Source organism: Aspergillus flavus, chromosome 4, assembly GCF_009017415.1.
Source record: "Aspergillus flavus chromosome 4, complete sequence".
Classification (NCBI taxonomy): Eukaryota; Fungi; Ascomycota; class Eurotiomycetes; order Eurotiales; family Aspergillaceae; genus Aspergillus; species Aspergillus flavus.
The window spans coordinates 2,421,200-2,436,490 of NC_092405.1; the positions used below are offsets into that span (position 1 = coordinate 2,421,200).

Genomic DNA, 15,291 nt, shown 5'->3' on the forward strand with positions numbered 1-15,291 from the left:
AAAAGGACCATGGCCATGGCTTTGGTTGGGACGGCAAACAACAAGATTGGAGATTGCCATTCAATAGCGAGCCCTAACAGTTGTTCTACCGCGGATTACCTGTGGAGCTATGACACATGTATGGAATGTCTTCTCATTTCCTCAGGGCTCCATTGTCGTCTTACCGCTGTATGTACAGCATGACCAATGAACTCCCTTGGTTCTTAATCAATGGAAATAAAGCCCTGTGGCTCATTATCCGTGGAATCCCTCTAGCCCATCTTCTATCAACAGTTTGTATATAAGAAACAGACCAGAGAAAGAAAAAGGAGGGTATCTCTGCAACAGCAGCATACTTTGCATATTCATCATCCTACTTGACATCACTCTTATTCTTCTGTACGTCTTGCTTTTCAGCCTAGAGAAATATCCCACATGACGTCTTCCACCATGAACAACACAGCAACCAGACACAAGAAACCAGGAATCCCCACCCCAGCCATGCGGGAATACCTATGGATGAAACAAATCGGCAAAAGTCTCTCTGCCAACACTCCTCTACGTCCCAACAAGAGAACAAAACCGAGCGAAGGTGACAAAACCAGCTTAGAAACCAGGCACCGTTTTCTCACGGCCTACAAGCTCAGGAAACTAAGAGAGAAAAGTGGTATGCGTTACGGAAGAAACAGAGAGCGTTCCCGTGGACATAGTTCGACAGTCCTTGGAGGATCTCTGTACGAAGATGCTAAGCTATACAAAATGAGTCTGAGGCAAGATACTGAGTTATATGAGGAGTTATATGGGATATCTCCTTTCCAGGTTCCGAAGAGTAGGTGTATGTAGCCCTCATTGTAGATATAGCTAATTGGATGATATGTAGTGCATTCGGAAACGCGTGCCTTGCTTAATGACCATGCTACGGTGTTGGCCTCAGGCAACCATAGGTTTACGCCTATATTTCAACGGGCTTTTGAGGAGTTTGTATATGCTCTGAAAGTTGCGAAATTTCCGCCCTACGATTACTTTCGGCGGAAATATAATGGCGACGTTGGAGATGAGCACCCTCTACTCATAAAACTGAGATCGCGTCATTGGGCTTTAGAAAGAGCCTTTAAGAAAGAAGTCAGATCCGTTGGTGGTAATAATAGGGGTGGCTCTAGCTAAGCGCTCGTTCGATACATTGGCTTTCATCTGACTTGTTTCATAGAGGCATTCTTTACTAAATTGTTCTTTATCCGTTAGCAAGTATCGTGTCTTGATTGACACTACATCTCAAAGGATAGATCTACTCGGCCTGTTCTGACATACAGTAATAATGGTTGAGAGGTTCATCGCCAACCTCTCGGCTACAATTACAAGAGTTTGTTAAGTGACAATAGTGAAACAAAGTCGGATTTCACGTGGATTAACTAAGTATGTAATTTCCCTAATCGCTATGCAAGCTTCGATGACAACGGTGAAATTTAAAGTAATAATAAGGGGTATCATGATCTTTTAAGCTTCGGCCAGTTCCGCCTCCATCGCACGAGCTAACTCGTCGTCATCATCGATGGGGCTGTTCTGGGCAGCTGGATGATCCGGAGGATCACTGTGACTCGGCTCAACTAGGATACTAGTGTCTTGCTGAGGTCGTGGAGATTGCGAAGTCGAAGTACGGAAATCATGCCCGGTCTGTCCGGCCTCGAGCCAGCCGTATCTTTTGTTTCGTAGGGACTGGAGCATCTCCATGCGGCGTTGTTCTCCTTCCGTAGGAGGTTCCGAGGGCGCAGATTTGTTCTCCGTCTCGTCCGTCAAATCGATCGTGACTGGAGTTGACCCGCGGTCTGTTGCTGAACTAGCAGGCTGCTGACTCCCATTAACACTGGGTGGCACGCCCTGGGGAGGAAGGGGTTGAGACCCTTGCCTAACATGCTGCATGTCTCCTGAGGGCGCCGGAGTAACGGGGTGCGAATTCGGTGTGGGAGGTTGTCCCCGGGCTTGCGATGTGCGTGGAGGCTTGTATGAATCCGGGATTGGAGCAACTGCAGGCACTTGTTTCTGGACGTGGATCTCGTAGAGAAGGTTGTTATAGATAGTACCAACCTCATGTAGCTTGTTTTTCCACTCTGTCGCCTCTCTCTTATACTGCTCAACGCGGTTCTGGTGTTGACTGGAAACACGTCGAAGCATGGCATTCTCCTCGCGCAGCTGTTGTTCTCTGGTCTTGCCCGTCACAGGGTCTATAGTCGTCCACTGAAGCAAAGCGTTTTTGTACTTGTTACGCTCGCAGGTGAGATGATACACCCTATCCTTCAGGCAGGCGAGGCGATAGTTCATTCGATCCTCTGCAACTTCGACGTATTTGACGTGGATATTTGGTGCGGACGGAAGGTAACCCAATGGTCCCCCATATTGTGGATAAGGAGACGTGTACTCCGGCTCTTTATGAATTCGTTGTAAAATCTCTCGGCTAGTATTAGACGCCAAATGCGAGGAGTCAAGAGAAAATCGGTCTTTAGTAAGTTCGCTGACAGAAGGCTCCTTTGATATCGAGCCTTCAGGGAGCTCAAGGGGATGTTGGTCGTTTCTAGTGCTGTCTGCCAGGTCCTGATTCGAAGGTTCATGGCTGATTCGGTCGCCTTGTGCGAGGGGTAGCTCAAGTTCGAAATCGGGCGGGAACTCGTCATCGGGTATCAAAGGAATTTTGAAATCTGGGTCCTCAAACAGGGCATCCAAAGAGTCAAACAGCGGATTGGGTGACGGCAGTCTCTCTATTCCTGGTGTATGAGGAGCGGTTCCACCTTGTTCGGGCTGGTGGGAAGAGTTGGGAGAAGACAATGAAGGCGTTTCACCAGGAGAAGGAACACAATGATCTTGTTGTAATTCGACTAGTCGTCTCTTTTCTGGTTGACCCCATAAATCGAGCCCTGAAAAAGCCTCATCGCCAGCTCGTTTTCGAGACGCGAAGGCCGCATCAAGCTCGCGAAGCACAGCCTCGGAATCGAAGAGCGGGTCGTCAAACAGTGCTTGTACTGGGTCAGTCGAACCAGTGAAACCTACAGGGTCAACATCCTGGACCGATAACTTGGACGAGCCAATACCCGCCGCCGAATATTTAGCCTTTTGGTCCCCAGGAAACTGGTTGCTAGTGTCTGCTTGATCACCGCCGTCCGGCAAACTATGGTCCTCTTCCTGGGAGGGCACCTGAGCATCGACAGGTTGCTGTGGCTGCGACCCAGGGGGTGGTGTAAGCCCCAGATCATTCACATGCAGATGAGATATGTAAGGGGGAGATGGAAGATCCTCGAGAGCGTAAAGCCCTTGAAGATCAGGAGGGCAGGTCTGGAGAGAGGTAGAAATACCTTCAACCACGCTTCCATCCATCTTGACAGAGATAACCCAATATGATGTAGATCAGAAAGACAGAGTGTCCGCCACTATGGTTTTACGTCCTTCAATAAAGCGGAGGTCTCAAATGAGGCAAGTGCGATGGATATTGTAGACACGTCGATGAGCGCAAGGTATGTGGCGTCGAGATATCAACGCAGCGACACGAGAAAATACGCCATGGATGATGTACAAAGGCTGTGCAAAATAAGTAAGAATAAGTTCTTGGTGTTTTCCTCTGATAGCCTTTTGTTGCGCTGCAGTACGTACCTGTTGAGACACCACAGCACCTCTAATCGGAAATTTCAGTCTTCTTCCGTCGAATACCGAGTCGGTGCAGGAGTTTTGCAGACGGCTCTCGCCGGGAGTCACAGGGTTTGGAACGGCACGAATAGTCTCCAGACGAATAAACGGTCGGTAACCAAGATTGGTTACTTGATTGGAAGACTAGTTGCCAAGTGCGACGCCTCGAGAATTTTGAACTGAACAAGGACACGACTTTGCTGCCGCTCAGACGAAGGAGAGAAATACGGGGATGGTTCGCCTTGTCAGACCCCTCTTTGACAACCACGGAATAATCCTCGCTGACGAAGAAAACAAAGCGCAAGGCGAAACTTTGTATCTTATCTGCGATTAAGTTGAGAACATGTTTTCAATGGTTCTTTTTTAAGTCGACTTTTAATCTCCTTGATCACTTTCCGCCTCGCCCACCGCCTTAAAGACCGCTCACGTGTGCCTTGCCCAGAACGGCCAGGGATTGCGGGCAGCGAAGACCGCCGCAGCATAAGGCCGGCAGGAATCAAATCAACTTTCTTTCCGCTGATGGGGAAACGCTCAGGGTCTCCTGATATTTAATTCTCTTCAGTTCCTCATAGGTTCCTGCACCTTCAATATGAGTGTCATTCTTTGTACCGGTAAGTACAAGCTGGATCTCAGCATTGGCTTCGAAAGCTTCAGTTGGTATTTCAGTGACGCTAATTGACCGCTTCGCTATCAAAGCCGGATATGACCACACCATTCGGTAAGTCGTACCTTCTCTACGATTGTCGGTATAGTCAGCGCGCTAATCCTACATGGCAGTTTCTGGGAAGCTCTGTCTGGAATATGCTCACGGACTATTCAGCATCCGGACTCGCAAGTAAATCGCTTATGCATCACTCCAGACAAGCGCTATCTGGCCGCCGCAGGTCACAACAATGTCAAGTTGTATGATATCAAGTCCACTAATCCCAACCCCGTTATGACCTTTGATGGCCATACGAACAACATTACGGGTGTTGCATTTCACTGCGAAGGCAAGTGGATGGTCACTAGTTCGGAAGACGGCACGGTGAAAGTGTGGGACACGCGCACCGGCAGTCTACAACGCAATTATGCCCATAAAGCCCCCGTCAATGACGTTGTAATTCACCCCAACCAGGGTGAGCTCATCAGTGGTGATCGTGCTGGTATTGTCCGGGTTTGGGATCTGGGCGAGAGCGTCTGCACTCATCAGCTAATTCCCGAAGATGACGTTGCTGTGCAAAGTGTTAGTGTTGCAAGCGATGGATCCTTACTCTGCGCAGGGAATAAGAAGGTATTCATATTTATCTCTTTCCCTTTCTGTGCCACATCAAGCAAACTGTTTATTCACTTTGCGATCTGAGACTAATTTACCTGCTAGGGCAATGTTTACATCTGGCGCATGGTCCAAGACGCTGAATTAACGCGCATCGTTCCAATGTGCACCTTCCAGGCTCACAAAGATTATCTCACTCGCATTCTCCTCTCACCAGACGTCAAGCACCTCGCGACCTGTTCAGCAGACCACACAGCCAAGGTCTGGAACCTTGACCTCGACTATCCCCCGGCCAAGATAGCCGCCGCGCAAGCAGCTAAAGCCAAGGCCAAAGGCATCACCCCTGAACCTAAAGAGACCCCTTCATCCCCACCCCCTACAGACAGCCTGGTGAACACGCCAAGCAGTGAAAATGGTAGAGCCGACTTTATCAACCCATTCAGTTTTATCAACGGAACCCCGCCGCCCACCAACGAGCCCCAGCAAACCTTCCCCGTACAGGAAGATGGTCCCCCAGTAGATCCGAATACCAACACCCTTTACCTGGAGACCACCCTAGCAAATCACCAGCGGTGGGTGTGGGACTGTGCCTTTTCCGCCGATTCGGCCTATCTCGTCACCGTTTCGAGTGACCACTACGCTCGTTTATGGGAGTTGGCTTCGGGCCAGGTTATCCGTCAATACAGTGGGCATCACCGCGGGGCGGTGTGCGTTGCTCTGAACGATTATTCTGAGCCTCGGTGAGAGGTCCCGAGGTACGCACCGTTGTTGTCCGTTGTCCGTTGTCAGTTAGTCTTCTTCATGGTTAGCATGGCGCCTGGGATTGGGTGAAGCATGGAGGTATTTTGCCTTCTGCATTGGAGTTCAGGCTTGTTTGTTCCCACTTGTATTGTTTTGGATGTCCCCGAGTCTATGGCATGCTCACGTATGATTGTGGTATATCCAATACGAAATAAAGAATATACGTATAATATTCTCTCTATACAAGTTCGTTGTATATTCCCCTACATACGTATGGATACGATCAGAAACACACAAGGTATAAGGCTCACTCGAGAAAAAACATCATACCAACAAATGCTAGGTAAAAAACCCTTATCTGGCTCGTTGCTCCTTGCTCCCAAAGCAAATGGAAAAAATAATAATACTAGAATGATAGAGGGAAGAATCAATCAAAACCACCAAACATATCAGGAACCTTTTTATCTTTCCTTTAACCCCGTACATGTTGATATGCTTAGATTTAATTGACGGCGAACCAGGTTACACTCACGACGACGTCCAAGCCCCGCTCGTCAGCACCGGGGTACTTGAATGTCCACATTCCATCGCGGTTGACGTCCCAGAACGCGCCAGAGGCGGAGTGCATACCGCGCTTGCCAGTGTTGCTGGCGGCACCCTCTGCGGCGGCAGACTTGTCGATCAGACCTTGTTGCACGATGGTGCTGTTCACGGTGAACCGGTATGGGGCTGCTGCCGAGGGGGTAGAGGGGGCGGTAGCGCTGATGAGTGCTTTGAGGATAGTGTTCTTTAGCAGATTGGTGATTAGTCTGTTGTGCATGCGGTGCTGGAGAATACGGCCCACACTCACAATGATCTGAGAGTTCCATTCGCCGACCTTGGTGTGCTCGTAGCCCTCGACGCCGTTCAGTGCGGAGTCACATGCCTGTTCTAGAATTAGTTCAGGCTTTCCTTATCTTGCCATGGTCGACAGTTGTATTCAATAGTGTATACCACCGTGACTTGGTGGAGCCGGATGATAAAAGGGGGAAACGTACCTCGGAGGCAATCTTGGTAAGGTCCGCGATAGGGACAGGCTATAGGCGTCCAAGAGAGACAGATGTAAGCGTCAATGGACGAGCGATAGCGGACAATGACGTTTTAGCGGCAAAAAGGATTGCATGGTCACGCACCGAAGAAGTGGGAGCAGTCTCGACAGCCATTGTAGGTGGGATAGTCGGGTGTGAAGATGATTTTCTGGAATAGACCTATTGAGTTAGCATGCTCTAATTGCGATCGGGGTCTAGACGGGTCCAGAGTCGATGGTGGGCAGGCCAGAGTGAATCTGGAGATAGGATTGTGGGGGTGTGCGCCCCGAGATCTGAGACGAATTGACGGTCAAGGACTGCAGAAGTATAAGACTCACCTGATGTAATGTGGTATGCAGGGATGAAACTAGCGTCAGTGTTGGTGGGATTCCAAGTCTGGAGGGAGAGAAGGTAGTCCTACAGGTCGTGTTTGCTAGATGTTTAGGAGCCGCAGTTGAGTGTGTTATCAGGAATGTGGCTTGACGGTTGGTGGTTGGCCCACCCTCATAACCACTCCATACTGGATCAGGGTTGGCTTAGTAGCTACTTACCCGCTAAGTGCTAGTGTCGTGCTTAGCCCGTCACCGCCACAGTAGCACGGGGTAACCATAATCCGAAACGACCTCAAGCGATGACAACAGCAACGAACGGAGGCACGTGGATGGAGTAGCCGGTCGGAAATCAAGCCGACGCCACAAACTAGGCCGAAGTGGGTAAGGAGCAAGACAACCGGAGCGTTTGTAGCGGGGCAGAAATCTGGGCCGTCTGGAATACCGACAGTAGCGGTTGCAGCAACTGTATCGATCCTCTCTAGTCTCCCCTCCCGACACCTCGAATTAATTTTTTTTCTCCTCTTCCTCCTTCTCTAACCGAGCGTCATCTATCTTTTTTCCTATCACATTTCTTGGCTGTAGCATTATCGAGGTTGATCAGAAACTCTCGACCGTCAATTGCTCTCTCATTCTTCCTTCAAGCTCCCCGGATCCCATCTCAATAGCTCTTATCTCTCCCCTTCCGTACCCACACATACACGGACCAAAATGTCGAGTCAACCTCTCCTCCAGACTGCCCCAGGTCAGTAAAAAAAAATGAATTATGAATCAATCATCCAGTCCCAACTAACAAACTCCCCAAAGGCAAGCGCATCGCCCTGCCCACCAGAGTCGAACCCAAGGTCTTCTTCGCCAACGAGCGGACCTTCCTCTCATGGCTCAACTTCACGGTCATCCTGGGCGGCCTGGCCGTCGGTCTCCTGAACTTCGGTGACCGCATCGGCCGTATCTCCGCCGGTCTCTTCACCATCATCGCCATGGCGGCCATGATCTACGCCCTCTGCACCTTCCACTGGCGCGCAGCCAGCATCCGCAAACGCGGCCAGAGCGGCATCGACGACCGTTTCGGTCCCACCGTCCTGGCCCTCGCCTTGTTGGCGGCCGTCGTCGTTAACTTTATCCTCAGGATCACGGAGAACTAAATCCATCTCCTGTGGTTTCTTGGGTGTTATCTTTTTCGTGCTTGTTTTTCTCAACACCCCCTTGTTTTGTGGGGCACGTGCCCGTACTTTTGCTGGCGCTAGACCTGGGTTATGTGTTATGGTCTATGCCCTTTATGGACTTGTTTCTTTTTCGTGCTGCGGTCGACGTCGCTGGCCGGTGCAAGGGTTAAAACTCGGTGGATAGATTATAGTCTCGTCTGATGAGCGGTCGCAGGACTGTCTTCTCTCTTTTTCTTTTCATGATTGGTTACTGTTGCTTGTACGTGTACATTGTGGGAAGTTTGTATATTTCTCTATTGTTTCTGTGTTATAGCGATTAAAATTGTGCTACGGCCGCTGTTTAGTGAGCTTCAAAATTGCAAAATTGAATTATTGGGAATCAATTGGAGACTATGAAGTACAAAGATATCGTCTCAGTCGACCGACAAGGTATCTAGGTCGTCTTTCACTTCGTATCATGGAATCTCGTAAGGTCAATGTACCCGTGGTCGATAAAGTACTCAAAGTTCCAGTAGTCTGCCTGTGTTCCTTGTCCATTCACGGTCGCATTGCCCGAGAACTTCGCAGTCCAGTAACAGCTACCTTGGGAATATTTGTACATGGCATCGAGACCCGCATTCACATTCCTCTCGCGGAGGGCAAAGGAGTTCTGGTATAACGTCTGAATAGCCCATTCTCCCGTGAACACAGGGAACTTGCCATCTCCCGCCTTGGACTGTGCGTCCGTGTACAGGCGGGCTGGTAGGGTTTCGGAGGTGACATTGCGTTCGAAGTAGTAAGTGTGGACGTCAAAGACAAGGTTCGCGTCGGCGGGGAGTTGATTGGACCAGTACTGCTCCGGTTTGAAGCTTCCCTGGAACATGACTGGGATGTTGGGGTTGACGGATGCGACCCTGTCGATTACGGCGCGGATATATTTCAGTACCCAGGTGGCTCCGCGATCTGAGAGCGCTGCTGGAGTACCGAAGACGGACATATCTGGGTTATCGGTAGGTTCGTTCATCGGCTCAATGGTGTAAGATTGGGGCGACCCCGAGTTCTGGACGAAGGAGATGACGGCATCAATGACTTGCATGGAGTAGTCAAACGCGGTCTCGTTGTAGTACCAGCCCCAGTGCCCGCTAGCCTCGCCAATGGTGAGACCATTTGTGCCACCAGGAAGGGAGTGGACGTCCACGATAATGTGCATGCCATACTTGGTGATCGCGTAGTCGGCGATCTGTTTGAGGTAGGCTGTCTGGTTCCCCGAGTACAGTTGGGAGCCAGGGAGTTTGATCCAGGCGGCGTAGGTCGTGGGAATCCGCAAGACCCCTACACCGACGCTGGCCAGCTTATCGATGTCGCGTTCTGTGATGTAGGTGGCATATCGATGTTCCAAAACAGGCCCACACCGGGATCCTAGATGTTCACAAAGCCCCCATTCGTCGTCCGCGCCGCCGGAATATGTGCCCCAAAACTGGCTGTCAATCGTGGACTCCTGGACGAGCCAGCCTCCGAGGTTGACTCCGTTGGCTTTGAAAGTTGTCCAGTTGACATACTCCGGACTCTGCACTCGGGGATGGGGAGCTGCCAAAGCGGCTGGAATACATCCCAAGGCAGTAAGAAACGGTAGTGACGCCCGCATTTTCACGTAATGAGTGCAATTTTGGCAACCTTGTACTGGTAAATCACCTCCCAGGAATCACTCTTCACACCGCGCAAGATCCAAGGGGGAACCCTCGCCATGATATAGGCCCAACTGCTGTCCCGGTGCCATATAGGAATTCCCGAGCTCGATCGTCTCTCAATGAGATCACAATGTGCATCCGGAAAGCTCTTCGGGGCAAGAATTCCCTCGTCCGCTGCTTTCTGAAGTTCCACAGTCTAACCATATAGAGAGTATTTTCCGCAGCAGTTGAAGCCAAGGCCGTTAGGCACAAGGCAACTTACCCAATGGCGGGAGAGCTTAGAGCAGAGATCCATCTTGCGATCCCACGAGAATTCTTCATTCGCATAACTGAATCCACATGGAGACCTAGTGTGACCCTGCCGAAAAGCATCGTTGCGGGGTGCGGAGGAGAAAATGCCGTTCGTCAGTACCCCAAACCCCCAGAGTATCCACCGCGTGCAATCACAGTCGAGTATGTACGGTCTAATATCAACCCGAAAATTTTGATCAACATTTGCCCAAGACCCATAAGCTGTGGCCATTGTTGACGAAAAGGTTTCCGGCCGGAATTCCCCAACCGTGGTAGAAGGAATTGCCGCCTTTTGGCACTCGGATATTCCGAACTGAGAGATTTCACTTCAGTCGAGGCACGCGGTGTTATATACGAGGGTCTCCCTCATGCTGGGAATAGCCAAAGTTGCAAGATTGGTATCTCGCTCATTAACTGTTTGAGTGCACTGTCCGACTCAACCACCCCCCCCTTTTTAAATCGTGAAGTATTAGCATGACAGCACTTCAATGAGAATCAAAAGACCGAAGGGGAGGTAACGATCGAAGATTCACCACATACCATTGTCTGGTCCAGAAGACATAATCTACCAGAGTCATGGCGCAGGAGAGTCTCTAAGTGAAACTACTGAACCAGAGTATGGAGATGGTAAGGTGGTGATGATCGTCTGTATCCTTCAAGGTTCAGAAATCAAAGCACCCAAAATGGAAAAGCGAAGGATGACTAGATGTCATGATGTAATTAATCACTGTACCTCAGGCACTCCTTCGATGACTGTCGTTACCTGATCAGGCAGCGAACGAACCACGGGTCCAGCAGCATGAAAGAAAAGTCAACACTTGGAAGAGAATCCGCCATGTGTGTCCGACGAACCTTAACCACACTCTTCCGATCCATGGCACCGTTAGCTCATAATTTAATTGTCACGACTGTGACTAAGGCAATATTTTCAATAGTTGGCCAACTACAACTTCACCATTCCTACTTCAGAAAGGCCTATACAGCTCCGTTAGGGCATTAACTCTACGGTGCCCAATGATATGTGAATAGTCAACCTTGCTAACGGTGGTACAGCGCGCTAAGCTACTCCTACCAGCAGGTAGAATCAAATTCCAGTCAAGTAGGTGGTACATGCAGTTGACTCCTGTGGCAGTGCAGTAAGAACTAAGTAAGGAAGAAAAGAAGACGACAAGAAGGAAGAGCTCAGATCGCTTGATACCAACAGAAGTACCATACGGGGCGTGACGGTAATTACAACGAAGACGAGCCATGGACCAGTCCAGGCCCAGTATCACATCATTGACCCACCAGCCAATGTGAAGGGTCAATAGCGCGAAGATCTGATTTGACGTGTCAGTCGGATTCAACCAGACGCTGGAACAGGGAAGTCAATTCCTTGAGGATCAATGAGAGCTCTTGATCAATCAATATTTATTAATATAATATTTATTTAATAGTAAGAAAAAAGATTTCACTGGTACTTTTACAACGGACTGACTCGGTAGGAAATTCTCTTCCGGCAAATCGACATTGGCCATTTTCTTAGCACTGAGACTAGATAATGATTGATTGAATGTGCAGTGGTGATAACTGTTCACCCCGTCGTCATAGACCCTTCAACCTCTGTAGTACATGTACATACTACTACTTACTATGGACAAACATACATGCAGGTTACCAACGAGAAACAAAAACCACCCTGGAAGATCCCCTCACGGTCACTGATCCTCTTTTGCCCCCCCATCCAACTTTCTAAAGATATTCTTCTCCTTTTCCCTTTCTTAGAGCCCAAACCCAACAACTCCTCCAACTCTTCCTCTTCCACCGTTTCCTCCCGGATTCTTTCCTCTTCTTTCTCCTTCTCTCCATACCCGACGGGTTTGCATCACTCTCCATCTCCGCGAAAAAGATTTGGGTCCCTGGTCGGACTACTGACTTGCGATCTTCTTTCTTATCGACGCGTTCCCTTTTCCTCTCCCTCGTCCTACTCCGTATATAGTTTTCTTTCTTTTTTTTTTTCTTCCCCAAACTGATCTTTAATTGATTCGCAGAGCTGCAGATTAGCTAGAACTTCCTTCCTATTCTGTATCATCTTTTCGGATCTGAGGGAACCCAAAAGTCTCTATTTTATTTTATTTTCTCTTGCCTCATTCATTCCCCCCCTCTTCTTGTCTGCTGCCTGTTCCTGTTTGTTTCGTTACGAGTTTTGTTCCTTAGCATCCATTATTAATAGATTACGCCACCACCTTTTCCGCCTATTTTGCCTCTCTGGAGGTTGCCAATCAATAGCCTCTGTTGCGGTCCCTCCGTTCCCGGGAGCTGCATGTGAGTGACTAACTTGCTTACTACCTTACTTGTTGGGACGTACGGGAAACGTACTGTACTCCCTCTTACTTTACTTCCTATCCCCATAGCTTTTATTCTCTTATCTGTCATTATTTCATTTCTCTGGGAAACTCTGTCTGGTTCGGAAATTCAAATCTAAAACAACTTTCCCGAATCTGCTCCTTCCCCAACTTCCTTATCATCCTTTCCTCTCCCGCTGAAGGTGGTGAAATCCGCTCTAACGTCCGGTGTTTCTGGTTGGGGTGACTCTTTCCTCCCTCTTCCCCCTTGCTGAGCTTCTGCCGGTCGCAAAACGACGCCTGATCACCGATCGGCAGCAACGTCCACTCCTTCGCGGACTCTACGCCTCACTCTCCACCTCTCCATCTATTTCCCCCAGATTTCGATCGCGTTCGCATGCACTGGTGCATGATCTAATCGCTCAGTGACTAACTGTATTTGCGCCCTTTTTTTCCCACCTTATCTTTTCTGTCGCTTTTGGACGTGTCGCATTTCTCCCAAGTCGCCTTGGCGTCTGAACACCCTACTTCTCTCCCTGTCGCACATCTCTCGCATGGCATGTTTCGGCTGCTACCCTGGTCCTCTGCAATTGGGGGGAATAAGGTGATGGCTGAGGAGCTCAAGATGCTCGCGACCTCGCCACACTGCGCCGCGCCCGGTGTGAACAGCCTGGCGCTGCCCCAGTTGAAGCGCAAGCGCTCCGATTCGAGCGATTCCGCCACCGGTCAACGTGCCCCGGTCGCAACCAAGTTGCGCGCAGACGATACGCCCGGCAATCCGGTCGCGATTGGTCAAGATCCGTCTCTATCTCTGAGTAGTGCGACTGCGACGTCACAGGAACCAACAACTCGCAGCGATCGCGCATCCCAACCGTCACACCCGTCCGACAACGCATCTCGTCAGAATCCCGACCCGTCAGGTTTCCCGGTCGCCAAACAGGACGCCACCCCGCGCAAAGTGAATGTGGACAGGTTGCGCGAGACGTTGGAGGCACAGTTAAGCTTAGAGGTGTTGTTGAAGCACAACGAACTCCGCTTGATCGACCAAGAGATCGCCAAATGCCAAGTCGCGTTGGAACAGTTGCGACGATGCGCCGAAATCCCGTATCCTGGATCGCATGCGATGGGTCAGTCGGTCAGCAACGGTACGGGGATGGCAGTGCTAGCTCCTGGAAATGGACCTCCGCCGCTCTCCCCGGCACCGTGGGGTGTAACGGATGGCCCATACACCCGCCATTATGCCCGGTGGTTACTTCCTGATCCTCGTTTCGACGGAGGGGAGCTCGAGCCGGCAACCCCTCTGGGATTCGGTGCACCGGGTACGCCGCTGATGGAAGGCCGTTCGACACGTGGAAGCTCTGGCGATGGCTACTGGGCTAGCAAATCTCGCCTCCAGCGAGGCTCGGGTAACATGAAGCTCCAATCCTTGCCGAATGGCTATCCACCGCCCAAGGAGAAAGCGGGCCCAATGATCATCCGGCGAAAGTCAGATGGTGTCCTGGTCAAACTTGTCTGCTTGGACTGTCGAAGGGACAATTTTTCCAGCACGCAAGGATTCATCAACCATTGCCGCATTGCCCATAATCGGAACTTTGCTAGTCACGATGCCGCCGCGGTCGCATCAGGAGAGCCCGTCGAGGTGGACGAAGCGGGTGCGATCATTGGGGGTAAGAACGACACCTCCAGCACCGCTTCGGCAGGTTACGTTCATCCGCTCATTCGATCTGCTCACGTTATTGAGTCGTCCGCCAAGACACCATCCGCATCGGAGGCCTCTGGTGACAACGCAACGCCCCAGAAATGGTCGGTCTCCAGCCAGCAGGCGTCTTCCGTGGTGGAAACACCTCGTCCGTCTGCCCACCCTCAACCCAGTCAGCGCAATACGCCGGCGAAGCCCGCGGATGCCTTCTTGGGCTCGCCGGCTACCCCTCATCTGTCATCACTGATGCAACTCAAGGGGGTCGGACTCGATCTGGACCGACTGGTTGGGGAAGCGAAAACCCCCGTTGATCTGAGCGCCTACTCGTCCGACGAGGGCGAGTCGGACGTGGAGCCGGCCCAGCCGTCGGTCAATGCGAGTCACGGTGAAAAACCGACTGAAGCTCGCATTAGCCGGCAACCCATGCGGACCACAGCTCCACAAGCCGGGTCGCGGCGCCCCAGTAGCCGAAAGGGGGTGGACAAGACGAGTCATAAGCCCCTCACCTTGGAAACCCTGACGCCAACGCGGGCTGCGCCTTATCAATCTCCGTACGGCCCACCCTCATCGGTAGCCCCGATCGATGACCTTCGTCTCCGTGAAGTCGATGGGATCGATCGTTCGGCCAATCTTAGCCCGAACACTGTCGAATCGAACCAGGCTCCAAGTCTGGTGAGCGACGACGACGACGACTACGGAGCGGCGTCGGATTCGGATAGCCCGGGTCCCAGCTCGTCGGAAGCGGGGGATCATGAAGAAGACTTCAGTCACATTGACGTGGAAGACGACGACGATACGACGGGCTCCACGACCACCAGCGATCCCAAATCCGACCCAGCCACTCACCCTTCACCCTCTTTCTCGAAACCACTTCGGGGCGGCAGCTCCAAGAAGAAAGATGACCTTCTTTCCGCGTCCATTGTGTCCTTGAACCGTGGCAAGGATGAGAAGCGCGTGAGCTTTGCCAGTCCGGACACCAGTCCCAAGAGGAAGAAGGACCACAAGCGAAAACCTAGTGGAGGCCAGTAAATGCTATAGACTTCTTTTCTCTTTCTTTCTTTTCTCAACTCTTATCACTACTCGCAGGGGCTAGACCTCTCGTCC

At 50.9% G+C, this 15,291-nt stretch overlaps 9 protein-coding genes across 9 annotated transcripts; 5 read left to right on the plus strand and 4 right to left on the minus strand.

Annotated features, from left to right (window-relative positions):
• Nucleotides 1–414: 414 nt before the first annotated feature.
• F9C07_4040 (uncharacterized protein) lies at nt 415–822 on the plus strand (the record flags this gene model as incomplete). The annotated part of the gene is made up of 1 exon (XM_071511165.1): nt 415–822. The coding sequence occupies one exon, from the start codon at nt 415–417 to the stop codon at nt 820–822; it is 408 nt and encodes a 135-aa protein (XP_071366470.1).
• A 651-nt stretch (nt 823–1,473) lies between these two features.
• On the minus strand, nt 1,474–3,342 carry F9C07_2283552 (uncharacterized protein; the record flags this gene model as incomplete). Its single annotated transcript, XM_041285913.1, has 1 exon — nt 1,474–3,342. One exon carries the CDS (start codon nt 3,340–3,342, stop codon nt 1,474–1,476), a length of 1,869 nt encoding a protein of 622 aa, XP_041146303.1.
• An 895-nt stretch (nt 3,343–4,237) lies between these two features.
• On the plus strand, nt 4,238–5,647 carry F9C07_2232674 (protein LST8; the record flags this gene model as incomplete). Its single annotated transcript, XM_071509916.1, has 4 exons — nt 4,238–4,259; nt 4,345–4,366; nt 4,426–4,921; nt 5,009–5,647. 4 exons carry the CDS (start codon nt 4,238–4,240, stop codon nt 5,645–5,647), a joined length of 1,179 nt encoding a protein of 392 aa, XP_071366471.1.
• Nucleotides 5,648–5,875: 228 nt separating this feature from the next.
• F9C07_2157647 (Tctex-1) lies at nt 5,876–7,188 on the minus strand. Its single transcript, XM_071509274.1, has 6 exons — nt 7,133–7,188; nt 7,050–7,078; nt 6,817–6,880; nt 6,682–6,720; nt 6,495–6,569; nt 5,876–6,431 (listed from the first exon to the last, which is right to left on the minus strand). The coding sequence occupies exons 3-6, from the start codon at nt 6,844–6,846 to the stop codon at nt 6,147–6,149; spliced, it is 429 nt and encodes a 142-aa protein (XP_071366472.1). The 5' UTR covers nt 6,847–6,880; nt 7,050–7,078; nt 7,133–7,188; the 3' UTR covers nt 5,876–6,146.
• A 284-nt stretch (nt 7,189–7,472) lies between these two features.
• F9C07_2283555 (component of vacuolar transporter chaperone) lies at nt 7,473–8,595 on the plus strand. Its single transcript, XM_041292016.2, has 2 exons — nt 7,473–7,785; nt 7,848–8,595. The coding sequence occupies exons 1-2, from the start codon at nt 7,752–7,754 to the stop codon at nt 8,183–8,185; spliced, it is 372 nt and encodes a 123-aa protein (XP_041146306.1). The 5' UTR covers nt 7,473–7,751; the 3' UTR covers nt 8,186–8,595.
• A 56-nt stretch (nt 8,596–8,651) lies between these two features.
• On the minus strand, nt 8,652–9,830 carry F9C07_4045 (putative glucan 1,3-beta-glucosidase precursor; the record flags this gene model as incomplete). Its single annotated transcript, XM_041285914.1, has 1 exon — nt 8,652–9,830. The coding sequence occupies one exon, from the start codon at nt 9,828–9,830 to the stop codon at nt 8,652–8,654; it is 1,179 nt and encodes a 392-aa protein (XP_041146307.1).
• A 2-nt stretch (nt 9,831–9,832) lies between these two features.
• Nucleotides 9,833–10,168, minus strand: F9C07_4046 (uncharacterized protein; the record flags this gene model as incomplete). The annotated part of the gene is made up of 2 exons (XM_071511166.1): nt 9,833–10,069; nt 10,136–10,168. 2 exons carry the CDS (start codon nt 10,166–10,168, stop codon nt 9,833–9,835), a joined length of 270 nt encoding a protein of 89 aa, XP_071366473.1.
• A 1,642-nt stretch (nt 10,169–11,810) lies between these two features.
• Nucleotides 11,811–12,476, plus strand: F9C07_4047 (uncharacterized protein; the record flags this gene model as incomplete). Its single annotated transcript, XM_071511167.1, has 3 exons — nt 11,811–12,134; nt 12,195–12,330; nt 12,433–12,476. 3 exons carry the CDS (start codon nt 11,811–11,813, stop codon nt 12,474–12,476), a joined length of 504 nt encoding a protein of 167 aa, XP_071366474.1.
• A 571-nt stretch (nt 12,477–13,047) lies between these two features.
• Nucleotides 13,048–15,216, plus strand: F9C07_4048 (uncharacterized protein; the record flags this gene model as incomplete). Its single annotated transcript, XM_041285908.1, has 1 exon — nt 13,048–15,216. The coding sequence occupies one exon, from the start codon at nt 13,048–13,050 to the stop codon at nt 15,214–15,216; it is 2,169 nt and encodes a 722-aa protein (XP_041146308.1).
• Between the last annotated feature and the right edge of the window lie 75 nt (nt 15,217–15,291).

Coding starts and splice junctions, on each gene's coding strand:
- F9C07_2157647 (XM_071509274.1), bottom strand. CDS start 6,846: ATGGCTGTCGAGACTGCTCCCACTTCTTCG. Junction 6,721..6,816: donor AGACTGCTCCCACTTCTTCG/GTGCGTGACCAT, acceptor GGACGCCTATAG/CCTGTCCCTATCGCGGACCT. Junction 6,432..6,494: donor AATGGAACTCTCAGATCATT/GTGAGTGTGGGC, acceptor AATCTGCTAAAG/AACACTATCCTCAAAGCACT.
- F9C07_2283555 (XM_041292016.2), top strand. CDS start 7,752: ATGTCGAGTCAACCTCTCCTCCAGACTGCCCCAG. Junction 7,786..7,847: donor TCTCCTCCAGACTGCCCCAG/GTCAGTAAAAAA, acceptor AACTCCCCAAAG/GCAAGCGCATCGCCCTGCCC.